The 20,308-nt window shown below is 48.7% G+C and overlaps 2 protein-coding genes across 2 annotated transcripts; one reads left to right on the forward strand and one right to left on the reverse strand.

Moving 5' to 3' along the window:
* The first annotated feature begins 199 nt into the window (after positions 1–199).
* On the forward strand, positions 200–10,563 carry GPN2 (GPN-loop GTPase 2). The gene is made up of 5 exons (XM_023732081.1): positions 200–776; positions 1,345–1,501; positions 3,271–3,497; positions 4,702–4,832; positions 8,555–10,563. The coding sequence occupies exons 1-5, from the start codon at positions 366–368 to the stop codon at positions 8,625–8,627; spliced, it is 999 nt and encodes a 332-aa protein (XP_023587849.1). The 5' UTR covers positions 200–365; the 3' UTR covers positions 8,628–10,563.
* A 7,612-nt stretch (positions 10,564–18,175) lies between these two features.
* Positions 18,176–18,922, reverse strand: SFN (stratifin). The gene has a single exon (XM_004377072.1). It carries the CDS (start codon positions 18,920–18,922, stop codon positions 18,176–18,178), a length of 747 nt encoding a protein of 248 aa, XP_004377129.1.
* Positions 18,923–20,308: the final 1,386 nt, after the last annotated feature.

Genomic DNA, 20,308 nt, shown 5'->3' on the forward strand with positions numbered 1-20,308 from the left:
GGTTGGGAAAATCTGGAGAAACTTTGCTCCCTAGGCTCCCATCCCAGCACATCCCTTAGTGGGGAAAACTGCGACTGCGTGGGCACGCCCCCCGTACCACGCTGCGTTGCCACCGTGGGGGCGGGACTTCCTCTCCTGGCCCCGGCGTTTACGACGTCGTGCGGAAGTCGAGTGCCGGTCCATTTGTTCCTCTTGCACCGCTCGGGTTCTGGGCTGTTCCGCCTAGGCGACCTCTAGGACTTCCCGCAGGCCTTCACCGAAGTGCGCGTTGGAGATCCCCTCGCCCTCAGATCTCATCCCCGGCCCGGCTCCCCTGCCTTTTTCCCGCTAAGCAGCTCTGCTCTGCTCGGGGACGCGTTCTGCCCATGGCGGGGGCCGCCCCGACCACAGCCTTCGGGCAGGTGGTGATCGGCCCGCCAGGCTCGGGGAAGACCACGTACTGCCTGGGCATGAGTGAGTTCCTGCGCGCTCTGGGCCGGCGTGTGGCCGTGGTGAATCTGGACCCGGCCAACGAGGGGCTGCCGTATGAGTGCGCTGTGGACGTGGGGGAGCTGGTGGGGTTGGCTGACGTGATGGACGCCCTGCGGCTGGGGCCCAACGGCGGCCTGCTTTACTGCATGGAGTACCTGGAGGCCAACATGGACTGGCTGCATGCCAAGCTGAACCCTCTCCGCGACCACTACTTCCTCTTCGACTGCCCTGGCCAGGTGGAGCTCTGCACGCACCACGGCGCCCTGCGCAGCATCTTCTCCCAAATGGTGCAGTGGGACCTCAGGGTGCGTCTGCGGTTGGGCAGGCCCGTTATGCAGATAAGACTTAGGGAGGAGGGCAGATGCCACGCCCCCATGTCACACAGCGAGGTAGGGACCGAGTTGATTTGTAGTAAAACAAGTGTGCGTTAGAGTTCTGGCTCTGTCACTGACTCGCTGTGTGGTCCTGGTTAAGTCAGTTAATCTCTCTGAACCTCAATTTTTTCATCTGTAAAATGGGTGTTACCCAACTCTGGATTATTGAAGTATGGAAGGGGTTATGTGGAAAGTGCCATAGTAATTACTGTTGTGAGTTGGTGGGCTAAAGTAAGTTTAAAGAATGGAGTCATATGCAGTGGAAAGTGAGAACCAGGTGCTCACTAGGTGGCTCACTGCAAGGCTTCTTATAAGGAAAAATGCTTCTATCCCCTGGGAGGAGGACACGAGGTTGGATATTAGTACAAAACAGAAGCAGGAGGACTAGTAGGGAAGCCTTGCACTCTGTCCTCAGGAGCCCCCAGTCTGCTGAGATACAGGCCCTAACGTTCACTGCCTTCCCAGACCACTCTCACTCTGTCTCTTTCTCCCTTCCCAGCTGACTGCTGTCCATCTGGTGGATTCTCACTACTGCACAGACCCAGCCAAGTTCATTTCAGTACTGTGTACCTCCCTGGCCACCATGTTGCATGTGGAGCTGCCTCATGTCAATCTCCTCTCCAAAATGGACCTCATTGAACACTATGGGAAGCTGGGTAAGGGCTCCTGATCCCATCAGGCAAGGAGTAGGGCAGCAGATGGGCAGGAGTGAAGCACAGATGTTGGCTAAAGGAAGCTGCTTTAAACTATGCAGGGCCTGATGATAATAGCCATAGGCAGGTTCTGACCCTTCCCAGTTATTTTGGGTCACTCTGTGGCAGATAATGTTCTAGATTTTGGAGACAGAAGAATTAAGAATGACTCAGGTTTCAGACCAAGCCTGTGTATGTATAGGGGTGCCATTTGTCAAAGGGGGGAAGACTGAGGGAGAAGTAGGCTGGTATGAGGCAGGGGCCCAATAGCCAGCACTTAGTGCTCTGCTGAGCTGGGAACATCAACACCCTAAATAGCATCTCCAGCCACAAAGGAACCTCGAAAAGATCAGCTAAAATGACCAGAACTGAACAAGGAAGGAAATTGACAAGCCAGGGCCTTGTCCAGAAAGGCTGAATGGCTGCCAGTCAGGACATGGAGGCATGTCAGCCTTGTAGGGGGCCCCTCAGCCCAGGGTCCTGGTCCATCTCTTGGCAAGCACAGAGGCCCCATTTAATCTGCACTCAGATATACAGTGTTCCCAAGTCCCTCTCCCCCTTCATAGCCTCCAGCCCAGATGGCTACATGGTGGTCCTAGAGCTCTCTAGCTCTGAATCTTGCCAGTCATTCACATAAGAGACTGTGCTTGTGAGATGAGGAAACTGAGGCCTAGAGATAGTATATGAATAGCCCAAGGTCAATCACATAGCTCGTATATTAGCTTAAATGAAATCCAACCCCAAGTGTATCTGGCCCCAGTTTCTTAATTCTCAGGGAGAAATGTACCTGTTAGCAATCCAGCAAGTTGTGTTGGAATGCCCAGCACATCCTTTCTTGTAGGAATGGGGAAGTCAATTTCTAATCAGCCAGTTGCTGCTTAAGCTTGGAGGCAGAGGCAGGGACTGAGTTGATTGATTGATCTCTGTCCGCCTGATTCCCCCAGCTTGCTTTGGGACAGACTTGCCAAGCAGCCCAACTATTTGAGTTTTCTGGGCAGAGACGGGCAGTTGCAGGAAGTGGAGTGGCACTTTCCTTCTTTTAATAGGACGTTTGTACTCCTAGAACAGACCCAGGGACCTCAGAATCATCTAGTTTGGTCTCTGCATTTTATATTGAGAAGGAACAAGCCCAGAAAGGGAAAATGATTTACCTAAGAGGCCACCCTGCTACTTGGTCAGCATTTATGGAGCTCTGGTGGCACAGTGGTCAAGAGCTCAGGCTGCTAACCAAAAGGTCAGTAGTTCGAATCCATCATCCTGCTCCTTGGAAATCCTATAGAGCAGTTCTTCTCTGTCCTATGGGATCGCTATGAGTCGGAATCGACTCGACGGCAGCAGGTTTTATGGAGTCTTGATAGTGTTTGTGCCAAGCCCCAGGGATACCACCTGACTGAGCTTCATGCGGTAGGGGCCATGTTCACCACTCTGGCTCCAGCATTGAGCACGATTCTTGGTACACGTTCACTGTCATTACTTAGAGCCATTAATCAAGCATTTATCTGTACTGGAGTTAATCACATTTAATCCTTACAACAGTCCCCATGAGGTGAGCATAGCTGGTAAATGGCAGAGCTGGTAGGTAAAACCAAGTACTCTCTTTTTACTGACCTCATTTCACTGCCTCAGTCAATATTTGCTGAATGGATGAGTGAATGAAAGCAAAGGAAGAAAGTGTGCTTCTCAAGTCTTTAGCCTGATGCCAGCTGTTCCTGAACACTCATCTCTCACTTTAGCCTTCAACCTGGACTATTACACGGAGGTCCTGGACCTCTCCTACCTGCTTGACCACCTTACTTCGGACCCATTCTTCCGCCACTACCGCCAGCTCAACGAGAAACTGGTGCAGCTCATCGAAGACTACAGCCTGGTCTCCTTCATACCTCTCAACATCCAGGTACTGGGGACTAGGAGGCCTCTTCCTCCTGGCTTCCCCCGTGCCTGGGACCTCATCACGTCCAGGGTACAGGAAGCTTTAAGGGCCTAGACGGTGGTCTTTGTCCTAGGTCTAACTGTTGTTGGGTCCCCTTGGTTTCAGGATCAGGGGCTGTGGTAGGCAGGATTCCAGTAAAGGGGGTGACCAGACTTTCACCCTGTCTGTTCTGTATTGAGCTAACTTGTCTCTTCTCTTTCTAATACCACACCTTTCTCCTCTAAAATGAGGAAGTTGAACGCTGTAATGTTAATTATAACAACTACCACTTACTGAAGGCTTTCTGTGTGCCAAGCACTGTGCTAAGGGCTGAACATGCATTATCTTGATTTGTCCTTCCTATCATGTGAGGCATGGACTGTTCTTACCACTGTTATTAAAAAAAAAAAAAAGTTGCTGTCGAGTCGATTCTGACTCATAGCAACCCTATAGGTCAGAGTAGAATTGCCTGATAGGGTTTCCAAGGAGTGGCTGGTGGATTCGGACTCCTGACTTTTTGGTTAGCAGCTGTAGCTCTTAACCGCTGCACCACCATATGGATGAGGGAACAGTTATAGCCAGGTTCCATAACATGCATGTCTACTGAGTGCCTACTGTTAGCTAAGGACTGTGCCAGGCTCTTGAGATGCCTCAGTAGACAAGTCCCTGACCTCAAGGGGCACACAGTCAAGTAGAGGAGGTAGACAAGTTAATAGGCATTTCTGAGATGACGAGATCGACCAAACAGTCAACAGTTACTTCAAAACATAAATGAGAATGTAAGGGGGCAGGGAAACTAGATTAATGGAAATGAAACAGCCAGAATGGAAATAATGAGAATATTCACACATTGTGAAGAATCTTACCAGTGTCACTGAACAACTTGCATAGAAATTGTTGAATGGGAACCTAAACTGTTGTGTAAATCTTTACTGAAAACACAATAAAGTATTTAAAAAAAAAAAAAGGTCAAGATCAGAGCTACAAGAGGGAGCATCCTTAAGGCACTGTGGGTGTGCATGAGAGGGGCATATCTGTGCTAACCTGGGTGGGCTGATGACCAGGGAAGATGGGATTTAGCCAGTCCACTGAGGGGTGTAAGAGTACTCCAGGCCACGGAGGCTGCACGTAGAAAGGCATCAGGGGGCAAGATCGAGGGCGGTGTGTTTGTAGAGTGCAACACATTTGGTTAACAACCTCAGTTCTGCACACTTCCGTTGCCACTCACAGAGCTGTTTCTGTCCTCCCCACCCAGGACAAGGAGAGCATCCAACGAGTGCTGCAGGCTGTGGATAAAGCCAACGGCTACTGCTTCGGGGTCCACGAGCAGCGAAGCCTGGAGGCCATGATGTCTGCTGCGGTGGGAGCCGACTTCCATTTCTCCTCGTATCCTTGCTCTCTAGCCTTAACCCTCTTCCCGGCCACAGCCAAAGGGCGAGACATGGGGCCCAGGGATGGCCACAGCTTTATAGGTGACTGATTTCATGTTGGCCAGTCAGGCTCCCTGGTGATTGTCTTTCATGTTCAAGTGCTTCACAGTGCTTCAGTTGGTTGTACCTGAGGAGGAGGAAGGAAATTGATCAGAAGAAACAACAAATACAGAGACCCAGAAATGAGAGGGCAGGGAGAAATGCAGGAGGTTAGGTTGCCTGGTGTGTTGAGTGTGAAGGGGAAAAGGAGATGCAGGGGAGGTGGGCAGGGCTGGTGCTGGAGGGCCGAGTCGCCTGCTAAAGAGTGTGGACTCCAGCTCGTGGATCGGCAGTGGGGACCAGCAGAGTATTGCTGAATGCCTGATTACATGTGTATGTTAGAAGAAGGCCTCTGAGTGTGTGTCTTAGTCATCTAGTGCAGCTATAACAGAAATACCACAAGTGGGTGGCTTTAAGGAACAGAAATTTATTTTGTCACAGTTTAGGAGACTAGAAGTTCAGATTTGGACACCAGCTCTAGGGGAAGGCTTTCTCTTTCTGTCAGCTCTGGGGGAAGATCCCTGCCTCTTTCAGCTTCTTTCTCTTCGTTCTTCGGAGATCTTGTGTGGCCTGGCATCTGTCTTCCCCCATCTGTGCTTGCTTCTTGCTTAATCTTCTCTTTTATCTCAAAAGAGATTGGCTTAAGACACATCCTACACTCTTACTACATTGTTAATATAACAGAGAAGACTCCTTCCCAAGTGGGATTATAACTACAAGTATACTAGGATTTATGACACCTGTTTTCAGGGGACACAATTCAGTTCATAACTGTGGAAAAGTGCATTTGAGGGATATGCTTGGGAACAGAAGAGTTTTTGCTTTCTCTTTAGGTGAGAAGGGATGAAACATTTACAGTGAGTAGAAGGTAGGGTATGGATTGGAAAAATATTAAGGCATTAGACTATGAATCGAACATAGGTTTGCTATAGTTAGAGTCGACTTCATGGTGCACAACGAGACTGTGAGAGTTGGTGAGTGGGTGGTTACGGGATAGATGGAGGTGGAGTGAAATTTAGATTTCTCACATTTCTGGCTTGGACTGTGGGGTGAGTGGTTGTGCTAGTCAAACCACTAGGCAAGACTAGGTGGAGGGGTCCGGTTTGTCCTGGGGTTGGAAGGGATGGGAGCTGGGAGGTGTGCTGTGTGTGAGGTGGGGTGTGCTACATCCAGAGAAGATACCCAGGAGGCAGCTAGACGTTTAGAACTACGGCTGGGTTAGTGATGAGTACAAGTGGAGCCAAGGGCATGGATGGGGTGTCCCTCAGGTCACAAAGGCTGTGCGTGAGGCAGGACAGGGAAGTCCAGGCCCTCTAGGCTAATAGTCTCAGAGATTCAGCATCCAAACACAGGATGCTAGGCACAAAGGGCCCTCTAGAGTCCCTGGACATGAAGGAAAATAATTTTGACCAGCACTTACTGATCTGTGTCAGGCCCTCAGACGTGAGAAACGAAGCTCACCAGGGAACAGACAAGTCTCAAATGATGGCTGCAGAGTGTGCACTGTCTGATAAAGGTACCGAGGAGCCGTCTCACACAAGCAGTTAATGTTGGCAAATTCAACTGCATGTGCTCAGCAGAAAAGGGCAGGAGCCAGTTTAAATAGTGCTATAATTGTATTTTGCGCATTGTACATTCTGCATTCGTATTATCGTACAAGATTGTATTCACAAAACCATGTGTCCTATATTTAATGAATGATGTAAGGAATTTTCAAGGGTAATTTTGATCATATACATTTGTGCTAATTTTAGACCCTGACCCCCACCCTACCCACTTAAAGTCAACTTCATTCTATATATAAGGCAGGGATTTGCAAAAAGAAGGGAATGGTCAGCTCTGCTGGAGATGGGGAGTAAAGGAAAGTCTCTTGGAGGTTGTACCCTTGAGTTGCATCGTCTCAAAGCGAGGGTTAGCCAAGCTGATTAAGAGGGAGAGGGAATTCAAGGCAGAAGGAACAGTATACACAAAGGTGTAGGGATTCAAGGTTGGGACATGTTTTGGAGTTGCCAGTAGAATGGCATGACTCGTGGACACATAGGTCAGGGCCTCTGGCCGGGAGCAGCAACAGCGTGAGACAGGTGGGCAGGCAGAATGAGGGGCTTCACGTGCCCTGCCCAGGAATCTGTATTTCAGGCCACAAACAAGGAAGGTTTTCAGATTATTCCACATCAAGCAAGATGAGTTGAATGATCCTCAGGGCTGACTTGGGCAGGTACGAGGCAGTCCCTCCTGAGGAAAATGAAGGTGAGGGGCACAGGTTCCAGAGAGTAATTTTGAGTAGGGATGGGATGGATTTTTTTAAAGGTTTTTTTGTTTGTGAAATACATCTGAAAAGAATGCATATACAAAGAACTGAGACATGAGAAAGCATTGGTTCAATATTAATGAATCTACAAGAATTAGGATTTTGGGAAGGTGGAAAAGATTACCTAAACATTAAAAAAAAATTTGGAGACCACTACCAAAATAAGCCGATATATTAACACCTATGAAGAGTATTTGTAAGACTCTTTCCATGATTTTTATTAAACTAGAAAGCCTCAGCTGGCTGCTGTAGGGTTCCCCATATGTAAAACAGAAATAAGGGGATTCCCCTGACTGGTCCCCATGGGGGTGAGATGGATTTTGATTGATAGGCCCGTAAAAAATGGTAAAGAAAGGTCTGGGTGCCCACAGCATCATTTGGTGGCTAAGTTCTTCACTTGGCAGGGTCTCATCCTCATTAGGCCCCTTTTATAGATTACGAAATTGGGGCTTCTAGAGGAGGCAGAAGGAGCCCTGATGGTGCAGTGGTTAGGCTCTCAGCTGCGAACCAAAAGGTCAGCGGTTTCAACCCACCAGCTGCTTTTTGGGAGAAGGATTACACACTTGGAAACCCTATGGGGCAGTTTTCCTCTGTCCTATAGGGTCATTATGAGTCGGAATCAACAGCAGTGGGTCAAAGGAGGCAGAATGGCAGCCCCACTTTCAAACCTAGTTCTCTCTGGTTGTTAATTCCAGTTCTGACATTGGGGTCATCTAGTAAAACAGCTGTGTGTCCTAAGTTATATTTCTTGGCTGACAGCCATCTAGTCATACCCTAGACGTCAGGCCGGCCAGCCTCACAGTGGTCCATCTGCAGTGTTACAGTCTTTTGCTTTGTGAATCTGATTTGTGACTTCCTGTTCCACTTTCCTGCTGTCCTAGAGAGAGGTAGGAGGCACCCTACAGCCCAAGCCGGAATTTTATCACTTTCTTTGAGCCAGATATGTAGGCACTTCTTATTGTCTCATTTAATCCTTAGAACAACTCTGCAGCTGAGAAAAAGGAAGTAGTAAAATCAGGATTTGAACCCCTGCAGTCTAGCTCTAGAGCATGTGCATTGAACCAGAGCTGGAGGGTTAGCACTTTTATCCTCAGCCACATGGGGAGGATGCAAATGCTGTAGGAGCACTTGATCTGGATGCTTTTGGGGGCTTCTCAGGCCCAACTGGCCCCCTTTGCCTGTAGCCTGAAGCTGTAATTATGAGGAAAGGAGAGGGCTAGGAGGAATATGCCAGACATGGTTGGGAGGTGAACATTATGGAGGTCAAGTCCTAACCACGCCAGCTCCCCATCCTCTGTTTATGCTGTCAGCCTTGACTGGCCCGCCTGCAGCACCCTGGGCATCCAGGAGAAGTACCTGACACCCTCGGACCAGTCAGTGGAGCAGGAAGCCATGCAGCTGTAGCCACGAGCTGGGCCCTGAGAGCAGGACTCATCACCACAGCGCTGGGGAAACGGACGTTCCCAGTGGGCAGCAGGCTGCAGAGCCAAGGGCAAGTCCTCCCAGCCAGACCTGGGAGGCTGGCGAGGAGACAGTCAGCTCTGCAAAGCCCTGCTGGCAAGAAAAGCCAAGCATGGCATCACATAGCACTGAGCAGGGCACCCACCGATGCCCCCGGTGCTCGTGAGCTCTGGGCCCTGCCACGAGGAACGTGGAGCACTGGCCCTACTCAGACAAGGATGGAATGTGCTTTACTACAATACAAGAGTTTATTTTCTACTTTCTGTGGCTTCCAAACTTTCTTTGACCGTCCAGGTCCGGGGGTTGGAACAGAACAAAGAATGTCTCTCTCTTTCCCCTCCAGTGGCTGCCTTTCCCCCTGAGTCCTGTTTCTTCCTATAGGGCAGGCAGTGTTTCCCCCAGAACACAGCATCATACTAGAGGGTTGACACTCAGTGTCCGATCTTGTGCTTTTGTTAATCTTTCATTTTAACAGAGAGTTAGCCCCAGGCTTGAGCCCTCGCAGGCAACACTTTCTAGCTAGACTTTAAACACATTGTTTTATTTTCATTGTATTTATTTTACAGTTTTATTCTATTTTTGGCAAGTGCTACTAGTTTTCCATTTATAGTAGTGAGTAAAAGCTTACTTTAAAAATGAAATTATTTATATAAAGTGAGTCTGTTTAAAGAAAAAATATTAAGTATATAATATGACAGTTTTATGAGGGTATGGTAAAAATTGTGCAGATGGCTTAAAGTTGAAAAATACTGGAGCTTGCTTGCTTTGCTCTTGCATCCGGTTGAGTGCAGTTTATATTTTCAGCCAACAGGTGGCAGCCCAGGTTCACTTTTGCAGTTGTAGCGTGGCGGCAGAAGGTGACAGATGGACTAGGGAAGGCTGTTGTGCCAGAAGTCTTGTCTGCAGATATTCAGGCCCGTTAACACATATGAAGGGCTTGGCATTTTACAAAGTGCTTTCACACACATGGTCCTCCTGTGGTTCTCACAGCAGCCCCTAGAGATAGACAAGATGAGGAATGTTACTAAGCCCAATTTTACAGTGAGGAAACAGTAAGCTGAGTTTGAACTTCGGTTAGCCTGGCTGTCTCATAGCCCACTTTGCTGATTTCTTAATTGCATGTGTCCCACCTTTGATATACTTGCTGGTAAAAAGTCAACAGTTCTTATCCCCAGGATTTTGTAGCCAACCAGGAGAAAGAACCTACGCATCTGGAAAGCACGGCTTCAGTAAATCAAGGGGAAGATCGTTCACTGGTGGTTTGGGCAGTTGAAGAATTCAGTTTAGTAAAATCTATTCTGAAGTGGCATTGAGATGGGGGTGACTCAGCTTTGCCTCCCAGTTTTGAAGGCAGAATAGTGAGGGGCTCTGAGGAGGCTCCTGTGACTGAAACAGTATGAAAGCAGCGACCTCAGCTCCCACGCCTGGCTGTACGGAGGATAATAACTGGGTGCTGCTCCCATAGCCTCTTTTATCTGAGGAGTTCAAAGCACCTCAACCCTATTAACACCCTGCACAGTAGGTGGGGAGTATCAACTGAGCAAGCCAGGGAAACTGAGGCCAAGAGGCACAGCCTGGGGCTGGCTGTGAGTCACTTATGGAGGGAGCCCAGGAATCCTGACGCACAGGCTGCTGGACAAATCCTTCATCAACCAGGGCGTGAGGTGGGTGCTGTGGTCACAGATTTTGATGTGCATCACTCACAGAGGTCCTTGCTGTCACCAAAGCAAACCGGGCATGGGGCTGGACGGCATCATTAGAGCTTTATGACCTTGTATCCAAACACCCTCAGCATTTATTCTCTGCATTCATGGAGTGGAGAAGGATGAGAAATAATCCAAAACAGTATTTTCAGGCCTTGGTGTGACAACAAGGGTGTTTTCTTGTCCATTAAATAGCTTCTGTTCTCCTCTCACCGACATCAAAGTGCATTTCTGTTCCCTTGTGCATACACTGACATGATAGGGAGGGGACAGAACAATGCAGAAGAGAGAAACAGCTGGGCTTCAGGTGAGGCCTGTTCAGGGTGAGACATGTATGTAGGGTGAAAGACCATCTTCCAACATGGCTGCCACATGGCAACTATTCTGAAGTTTTCTTTTTTCTTTTTGGAAAATCAAGAGAAAACTATGTCATCCATAATACCATAACATAGAAATAATCACTAATATTTAAAATCTATAATAAATGTACTTAAATATATGTATAAATATATATGATATACTTTTCTGTACTTACATAGGGATGATATAGAATATATATGTGGGATATTTTATAATTACTTGGTAACCTGCTTTTTTCAGTTAATGTGCTATCTAATTAAAAATATAACGACTTAGACAAAAGTAGATTAGTGGTTCCCAGGAGCTGGGGGGTGGGGGGAGTAGGGAGTTATTGCTTAAAAAATTTTTTTTTTTCTAAAAGTTTTACATTTCTCTAGGATTCAAACAAAAATGTTTTATTGGTTGTTTTAGATCTGGAGTCCATGTGACAACAGGACAATTTATGATGCTTGAAATTTGTAGAACGAAAACATAAGATTTTCTTTCACTGAAAATATTCCATATTAGTTGCCTTGAATTATACATCATTTTAAAGTGGAATGTCGAATTAAAAAGTGCTAATCCAGGGCATTTAGCCCATTTAAAAGATATATAAATATATATAAAATTCATTTCCTTCTCTTGCAACGTGTGTGTGTATATGTGTGTGTGTGTGTGTGTGTGTGTGTGTGTGGAGAGACCTTTTATAATGGCTGCATAATAATTTATTGTATGACTATAACATTGTTTACCTATCCAGACTTCCATGGTTAGCTTATTTGTAAGTCATTACCAATTTTTTACTATTGTAAATAGTACTGTGATTAACATCTTTGTATCCAAATCTTTGAGTCTCTTATTTTTTCCTTATGATAAAGTTATACAAATGAAATAGCTGACATTTTAGTTGTATTGCCAGAATGCTTTCCATAAAAGTGACTACGCTTTCACTGACAGTGTATGAAGGTGGTCTTCTCGCCTACAGAACTCACTAGGTAATGGTAAATAACTTCTGGAGTGCCTTAGAAGGACCTTTTTGGTCATCTCTGCTAACCTGAATTGGAGACCCCAACAACTGAAAGATGGCATTCCTAACTCTCAGGGGCCACAGGTAATTGGGAAGGCTTCCAGTCTAGACAAAGAAGCTTAGGTTCGAGGTAAGGCCCTGAAGTCCACAGACCTGAAACACACCCATTCTGCTCTCAGGTGTTTCTGAATTACCAAAATACCCACAGTTGGCCGAGTAGGAAGTCTGATCTCATTAGGGTATGTAAGAAAGAGGAAGGGAAGATGGATTTTAGGGATTCGCTGCCCCTTCCCAGCCCTCCTGGGAGGGGAAGAGGACTGGCTTCAGACTTACCCCAACATTAGCAAGGCCCACCCTGTTTTTGAAAGCAGTTGGGGAGGCCCAGTTATCTCAGAATCCTAGAGGGAAACTCTTTAGCAAGCTGAGTAGTCCCCCCTTCCTTCCTTTTCTTTCTCCTTTATTGCTCCTGGCTGTTGAGCCCTCACCCAACCTATTCTGGGCCGCCCACCTTCTCTTCCTCTCCCCTTTAAAAGGAAGAGTCCCAGATTAGCACATACCTCAATGGTGTCAGGACAATTTAAATCTGTGTCCTCTTTTAGCCAGCCCCTAACTCAAAGTCACACCAGAGGTCACATAATCTGTGCTAAGCTAAAAGTCTCCTCTACAGTCAAAGAAATTTCAGGTAAGTTTTCTCTGGAGGAGGAAAGGGGAAAATGTGCCTGCCTGTCTGCCTGCCTTCCCTTTCCTTTCTTCTCTCACAACAAATATTTATTCAATGCTATAATCTGAGGTATCAAATGCTATACCTAATCACAGATGAAGACTCCTGGTTTTTCGAGACCGAGATTTCCCTTTCTTATCTCTGGACAAACCCTCTCTTATCTCTGGACAAACTTCCCAGAGAATGCTAAGGAGAAGATTGGGTGGAGATGAGAGATCAATCAGCCTCTGACACCCCCAGGGTGACTTACCTGTCTGCTGCCCCCACAGACATTCCTGGCTCTTGACTCAGTGGGTAGCTGGGGATGGGGGGAGGTTCTGAGGAGATAGGGACCTACCCTGCAGATATCTGTCCGCCCCACCCCACACATACAGCAAGAATTTGGGGTATCGGGGTGGACACTGTAAGCAGGGTGAAGAATTTAAAGGGACAAAGAATGGAACCAGGTAATGGAAGCCTGAACTTAGTGAATAAGCCAGGAAGTTGGTCCACTACACAGTCTTCTTCTCATTTAAGGCAGTTCCTATCTGCTGGGCCCTGGAGTGGAGTTAAACTGAGTGTAGTAAGGCTTTCTTGATTCTTAGAAAGTCCAAGAAGGGAGCAGGGCAGCATAGCAGAATGTGGTTCTTCTCAAACTTATTTTTAGTTCATGAAACTACAATATGCAAAACAGACATATGTGTGGCTATTTTAGCCAAGTATGGGGAAACCCTAACCACTGGGAAGCTTCTAGGGAATCCTCTGAGCAGTTTGAAAATAACTGTTGTAATTTTAAAAGCATGGGCTTGGAGTCAGCCCAGTTCTACTCCCCAAGCACGTAAGTGTTTTTTGTATAACTTTGGTTATTAGGTTATTAACCATTCCTAGCCTTAGTCCCCTTGTATACAAAACAAAGATGATAAAAGCTGTTGCTGTGAGGATTAAGGTATGAAACTGCCTGACACACAGGAGTCATGCCAGCTGCTTTTATTACTATATTCTCTAAGAAGAGGCAGGAGTGGGGCACTGTTGGTTAGAAGAGCCATACTGGCACAAGCAACTGAAATCAGGAACTTCTCTGAGAAGACATTGGACACTGGATATGTGTGTGAGGGGGAGAAGTATCTGGCCTTTCTGGAAGGAGCCACAGTGGCCTGCCTGACCCCATACTTGGCATCCGTAGGGTGCCTGGCTGATTCCAAGAAGGCAGTCTTGGCCTCTGTCACCTGTGGATCTACAAAGCCAGTTTGGACTTTGTTGTCTGAAGTAACTATAGATAAGAGAAAGAAGAGTAAATACCTTTTCTAGAGAATTTTAGATTGCAAATTTTCCTCATACCACTCAACAAATCCTCTTGGGAGGGGAGATCTTTGAAGCCCTGGGCTCCATTTCCTGGAGCACCATCTGGTAGCACAGAAAGGACAGGGCTGCAATCTTTGTGAGCCCAATCTCTGACTAGCAGCCCTGCCTCATTCCAGAACCAGCTGTATTTCCATTTTCACAACATAAGAACTGGACTGCCATTAAACCTTATTCCCAAGCATTTGGAAGGATGGTTTAAAACCTAAATTCTAAGTACCTTGTACATGAAACTTTGCTGGAGTCACTGTGGGAAGAAAGGCAGAAGAATGAGACAAGTATCATTCTTGGGGAGCTCTTCAATTGAGGAGATAAGAAATAAACCCAGGATGTACCCAGAGGCAGAATTAGGTAGATAAGAAATCATAACTGAATAAATACCTACATAAATGTAAGGGATTAGATAGTATATCCAAAGCTCTGTGTGTATGTTAAAGGGAGAGGAAACTTGGCTAGTCAAGTTTTGACCTGAAATTGGAAAAAAACCAAACCCATTGCTGTCGAGTCAATTCCGACTCATATGACCCTATAGGACAGAGTAGAACTGCCCTACAGGGTCTCCAAGGAGCGGCTGGTGGATTCAAACTGCCAACCTTTTGGTTAGCAGCTGAGCTCTTAACAACCACTCCAGGGCTCTGAAATTTGAAAAAGGTTAAAAAAAACATGCTCAAGTGGAAAGGATGGTGAGAAGGGGAGAATGGCCACCATGAAATTTCCAGTGGAACTTGGTATTCTTACCAGCTTTGCCTCTGGGACTGATTTTTTTTTTTTTTTTAAATTAAGGTACAGTTCACGTATCATAAAATTCACCCTTCTAAAGGGTACAATTCAGTGATTTTGGGTATATTTACAAAGTTGTGCAACTTTCACCACTAGCTAAATCCAGAATATTTCATCACCCTTTTAAAAAAACCCTATACCCAGTAGGAAGCCCTGCTAGTGCAGTGGTTAAGACTTGGCTGCTAACCATAAAGGCCGGCAGTTCAAATCTACCAGCTGCTCCTTGGAAACCCTACGGGGCAGTTTTACTCTGTCCTATAGGGTCGCTATGAGTTGGAATCCACTCAACAGCAGTGAGTTTGGTTTTTTGGTTGGTACTCAGTGGCAATGTGAGGATGGTGCAGGACCAGGCAGCGTTTTCTGTTATACAGAGGGTTGCTGTGAGTCGGAATCAACTCGACGGCACCTAACAACAACAACAACAATAGCAGTGGGACAGAAACTTTTTAAATGTCAAATCTAGGCCAGAAAAAGATGGCAAGAAATGCTCACTGAGACCCCACCTCGGGTAACAGTAAGAAAGATTCTAGCTCTAGAGAGAGAATATTTTTTCTAATATGTCATGGACAAAAGGTCTGGGACCCTTGTCAAAGTTGGTACCTAAACAAGTTCACATCTAGCCCACCCTAACAACCATCTGATTTGGTGATGCTCCAATCCACAGCACTGCCTTTGAAATCCTTCAACACCAACATGCTACCTTAAGGTAGCTCATATATTTCCCTATATAGGCCAGCCACGTCAGAGTTATCTGAAGCCCAACAGGCAGATGCTAGAGACTGAGATGGAAGAAGAAAGAAGTTCCTTTCCCAGGACCAACCCCAGTAAGAGAAAGTCACCAGACCCGTCTGGTGAGAGAAACCAGGTCACCTCGAAAGCTGTGGGAGAGTCACTTGCCATAAGCCTAGCCCAGAGTTTCTGCCTGGTTTGGAACCTTGAAACAAACCCAGCACATCTTCAGGAAAGGGGAGAAAACAGGGGACCGAGAAGACATCAGAGTGGTCCTGCCAGCTCCGCCTGTAGAATTAGCTCTGATGAAAATCCTTCAGCTGAGTCCCGTGGACGTGGCCAAACTTGGATTCTGGGGAACCTGATGAGGCTGACTGAGGTCCAACAATCTTGCCAGCTGGAGGAGTGTCCATCTGATGTCAGGCCAGCATTATCAGTGGTCCAGCGAGCATGCAAGTCAGCTTTGGCAGTAAAGCTGCTCCTCAGGGCTAAGGCCTGATTATTTTGCATTTGGCACAGAATTGTGGAACGAATCCTAGATTGTTGACGCTGGAAGGATTAATAGCAGCTAATATTTGTTGAACATGTACTATGGTACTTTATGTGCACTTATTTCATCAAACTTCACAGCAATTCTAAGGGGCGGGGGTACTGTTTTTAATTCCCTCTTTACAGATAAGGACACAAAGATGAGCAAAGTTAAGAGCCTTGGCCAAAGCAGGCTAGAATGCAAACACAGGCAGTCTGACTCCAGAACCCACTTTTTTTTTTCCCCCAAAGTTCTTACATATTTATTAGTGAATTCAATCTCTTAATGTGGAAACATAAAAACAAAGGAACAAACCAGAATTTTCCCAATACATGTTCGGTTGTACAGATCATGGCGAAGTTTTCAACTTGATATGATAAAATGCTAGTGGATCCTGACAGATGGGTAAATCTGTGTTCCATCACATGTGCGACTCCTCACAGACTCAGCTTGGTTCTTCTCCAATGTCTCCTCTTGGAGTTGTACCCGATTTTATTACCAGTTTTCATTCGAATCTACTGGGGAATGGGGCGATTCTGCTTTTGCTTCTTGGCGTTACACAGCCTTTAGTGCAAACCCCTTATATTACAAAAGAGGAAACTGAGGCCCAGGAAGGTACAATGGCTTGTCCAAGGTCGTACAGCCAGTCAGGGGCACAATCCAAGTTTCCTTGGGACCAGTTCAGGGCTGCCTGGACTCTGGGGTGTGGTGGGGGCGTCTTGGTGGCCTTTTCCCAGCCGAAAGGCTGGACCCGGCGCGGGGGGGGGGGGAGACCCAGCCGATCCTGCCTGCCAGGCCTGGTCCAGGCACCGCCGGCTCTTCAGATGACAAAAGGGCTGGAACTGCACTTTCTACTCGTCCCCACCCCGTCCCGTTCCGCAGCTCTGAGAAAGCCGAGTTCTCGGGGCCGGGCAGGTGACAACTTGTTTAAGTGAAACCGAGAAAGCACCGCCCCTCAGCGCTCGGTGAGTGAGGAGCACCTCCGAGTCAGCGCACCGACGCTTCCGCTGGGCCCGGGAGGCGGTGGGAGGTCATGCTGCGCGCGCGCTCCGCCTCCCACTCCCCATTGGTCAATTGGGCCATGGGGGCGGTACCCTTACAATTCCCTCCTGTGACTGGACAGGCTTGGCCTCGGCCCCGCCTCCGGCCCCGGGCAGTGAAGGGCTGGAGAGAGAGAGACGCGCCCAGGCCTCGGTGTGTAGCTGCTGGGATCCGAGGCTGAGGGCACGGTCCTTTGGGATGGGCCTCCGCTTCCCGCAGCTCTTCCCACCCAGCTTGTACCTCATTCCCGTCAGCTCCGTTTCATTATGTCCCCATTTCCGAGCGCTGGGAGGGCGTCCCTCTCTCCTCAGATCTAGGTTTTTCTGCCTCAGGTCGTACTCCCTCCGCTTTGAGCTGGGCACTTGATGGGACTCCTTTCCGCTCTCAAACCTGGGGCGCTCAGTTCCGCTCACTACAGCGTGCCCCAGCATCGCTGCCCCCAGACCTCACGCCCCCTCAGATCTGAGCTCTCCGGCCTCCTGCAGTGCAGCACCCACTCACCTCTCCTCAGCCAGAAGAGCCTCCGCGCTGCCTTTGCGTCCACCTGTCCCACCGGAGCCCACCCCAGGGCCACCCTGATGGAGAGAACTGGACCCCAGACTCTCCTCTGGAGTCACTGGCCCCAAAGTCCCACCTATGGGTCACTGAGCCAGCCTTGTGGGAGGTCAGGACCCTAAGTCAGAGGTCCACAGTCTGGGACTCTGTAGACTATTCACCAATCCCAGTCCCAGCCCACGGCCAATAACTGGAAGACAGGAGGAATGTCACAGGGGAACTTTATTGAGAGGAAACATGGTCACACCCAGCAGACATGCTTTCCCTCTCACTCTCATTCTTGGTCTTGCTCTCACAGACACAGTCACACACACACACACACACACACACACACACACACACACACACAAAACACACCCATCCCAGCCTCCACCACACAGTCCAGCTCTCAGCCACAAGGGTGGGACACTCTTCAATTCCTAAATCTTGGGGCAGAAGGGAGACAGGAGGGGAGAGGAAGAGGCCTGGCTCCTGGGCAGGGCAGGAGGAGGGGGGTGCAGAAAGCAGGACCGGGTGGGGTGACCAGCAGTCAGAGCACCTGACAGCACATAAAGAGTGGAATGCTCTGGCTCCAGGTGGCCTCAACTCTGCCGGTCCCTCTTCATGGAGCCTTCCTGAGCTTGGGGCAAAGCATTTAGGGAGAAGGGGCAGTCTTCCCACCCCACACTAGTCCTCTCTGCCAGGAGTGGGGGCTGGAGCAGGCAGGGCAGGGCAGGTTGCAGGCGTGGCTCAGCTCTGGGGCACCTCTGGAGCCTCGCCCCCTTCTTCCCCAGCATTGTCGGCCGTCCACAGCGTCAGATTGTCTCGCAGCAGCTGCATGATGAGGGTGCTATCTTTGTAGGAGTCCTCGCTGAGAGTGTGCAGGTCAGCCATGGCCTCGTCGAAGGTGGTCTTGGCCAGTGAGATAGCCTCCTCGGGGATGTTGGCAATCTCATAGTGGAAGACAGAAAAGTTCAGTGCCAAGCCCAGGCGGATGGGGTTGGTGGGTGGCATCTCCTTCTTGCTGATGTCCATGGCCTCTTGGTAGGCTGCCCGGGCCGAGTCAATAATACGCTTCTTGTCGTCACTTGTGGCCACCTCGGCCAGGTAGCGGTAGTAGTCGCCCTTCATCTTCAGGTAGAAGACCTGGCCCTCGGCATCACTAGCCTTCTTGATGAGATGGGAGTCCAGCAGACCCAGCACAGTGTCGCACACACCCTGGAGCTCAGTCTCCACCTTCTCCCGGTACTCTTGCACCTCGGGGCCCTTTTCTTCTGAGCCCTCCTCATTGCTTTTCTGCTCAATGCTGGATAGGACCCTCCAGGCAGCCCTCTGGCCGCCCACCATGTTCTTGTAGGCCACTGAGAGCAGGTTGCGCTCTTCACAGGATAGCTCCTCACCCTTTTCCACGGCCCCCTTCATGAAGGCTGCCATGTCCTCATAGCGCTCGGCCTGCTCTGCCAACTTGGCCTTCTGGATCAGGCTTGCTCTCTCCATGGCTCTGGGGACAGATGGACAGGCGGCGAGCTAACTGGCTGCCTCGGGACCAATGCTGGACTCAGCTCTGTGGCTCTCCTGCTCTCTGCCTGCCTTTTGGCTGGGTGGCCTGGCCCAGAGGAGGGTGGGGAGGGGCAGGGGGCGGGACTGGAGCCCTGGACATGCCTCCCTCTCCTCTCCACACCCTTTCCTGCTTTTCCTTAAAGGTAAAAGGGGGTGAGTCATCAGGACAGTCAGCGACAGAAATGTAGGTGTGTGCCCCACCTGCACAGGCACCTTTCAGGGCTCCTGGCTGTCCCCTCTGTTCAGGGTTGCCGTTACATGCCTATGTTAGGTAGCTCCCCAGTTTCTCAAATCAGATCCTCCTTCATAGTGTCCTTCCAGGGGGTAAGGGTGGCTTTAGCCATCTGCCTGCTTAAGCCCAGGAAGCACCCATAAACCAGGTTCAAGAGAATGGGGTTCCTAATACTGCCAGACACGTTCCCCCCTTGGTTCCGGTGAGGTAACTCATGCTTTGGTAGGGCTGTATAGATTCCCAAGCACCTTCATATCCATGATCTAATTTAATCCCCACTACACTTCCATGTGGTAGGCAGGACTGTGATTATTACTCCCACTTTAGAGATGGGAACACTGAGCATAAGAGAGGGGTGAGAGTAGCTCAGGGTCACACAGCTAGTAAATCCCTAAAACTCTTCTTCCTGCACCTTACTTCCTTTCGCTTCTCTTCCATTGAGGCCTCTGACCTATAAATTCCAGGCTGTATTTGGAAGTGAGCTCTAGGCTTCTTCCTGAGTCTACCTGAAGATGGTCCCATGTCCTCAATCCTCCTCAGCAGGGGCAGATAAACCAATAAGTAAGGTACACACAAGCTTACTTGTGTTTACCTACTAATCTGTGGTGCACAACTTCATCTCTTTCACCACATCAAAGATGTGGTGAAATTCATGTGAAATTGTGCACCACAGATTAGTAAATAAGCACAAGTAAGCTTGTGTGTACCTTGCTTATTGGACAATCCATCCCTGCTCCTCAGGGTCCTGTCCCCGCTGAATTCCCAGAATGCAGAGGTGGCAACTTTCAAGGTGCCACTTAATGAAGTGTTTAACAAGCAGCCACTGATGCTCCAGCCCAGCCTATGTAGTTAGTCACCCAGTAGGTTTGCCAGACACCTTCCCCATCGCAGCACAATTTTCCCTTTCAAGTCAGTGGCCTGTTGCCACTTGTTTGAGGACTTACCCTCTGGCTTTCCATGCCAGGCCAGCTGCCCCCTCCCCCTTAAGCCGCCTGCCATCATGTATCAGTGGGGCTTATGGAGGGTGGGGGCCCAGCCCCTTGGCTGTCCCAATTTTCCTGCCTGACTCAGCCTGCCCTCTGTCAGAGGCT

Source organism: Trichechus manatus, unplaced genomic scaffold, assembly GCF_000243295.1.
Source record: "Trichechus manatus latirostris isolate Lorelei unplaced genomic scaffold, TriManLat1.0 scaffold00048, whole genome shotgun sequence".
Taxonomy (NCBI): domain Eukaryota; kingdom Metazoa; phylum Chordata; class Mammalia; order Sirenia; family Trichechidae; genus Trichechus; species Trichechus manatus.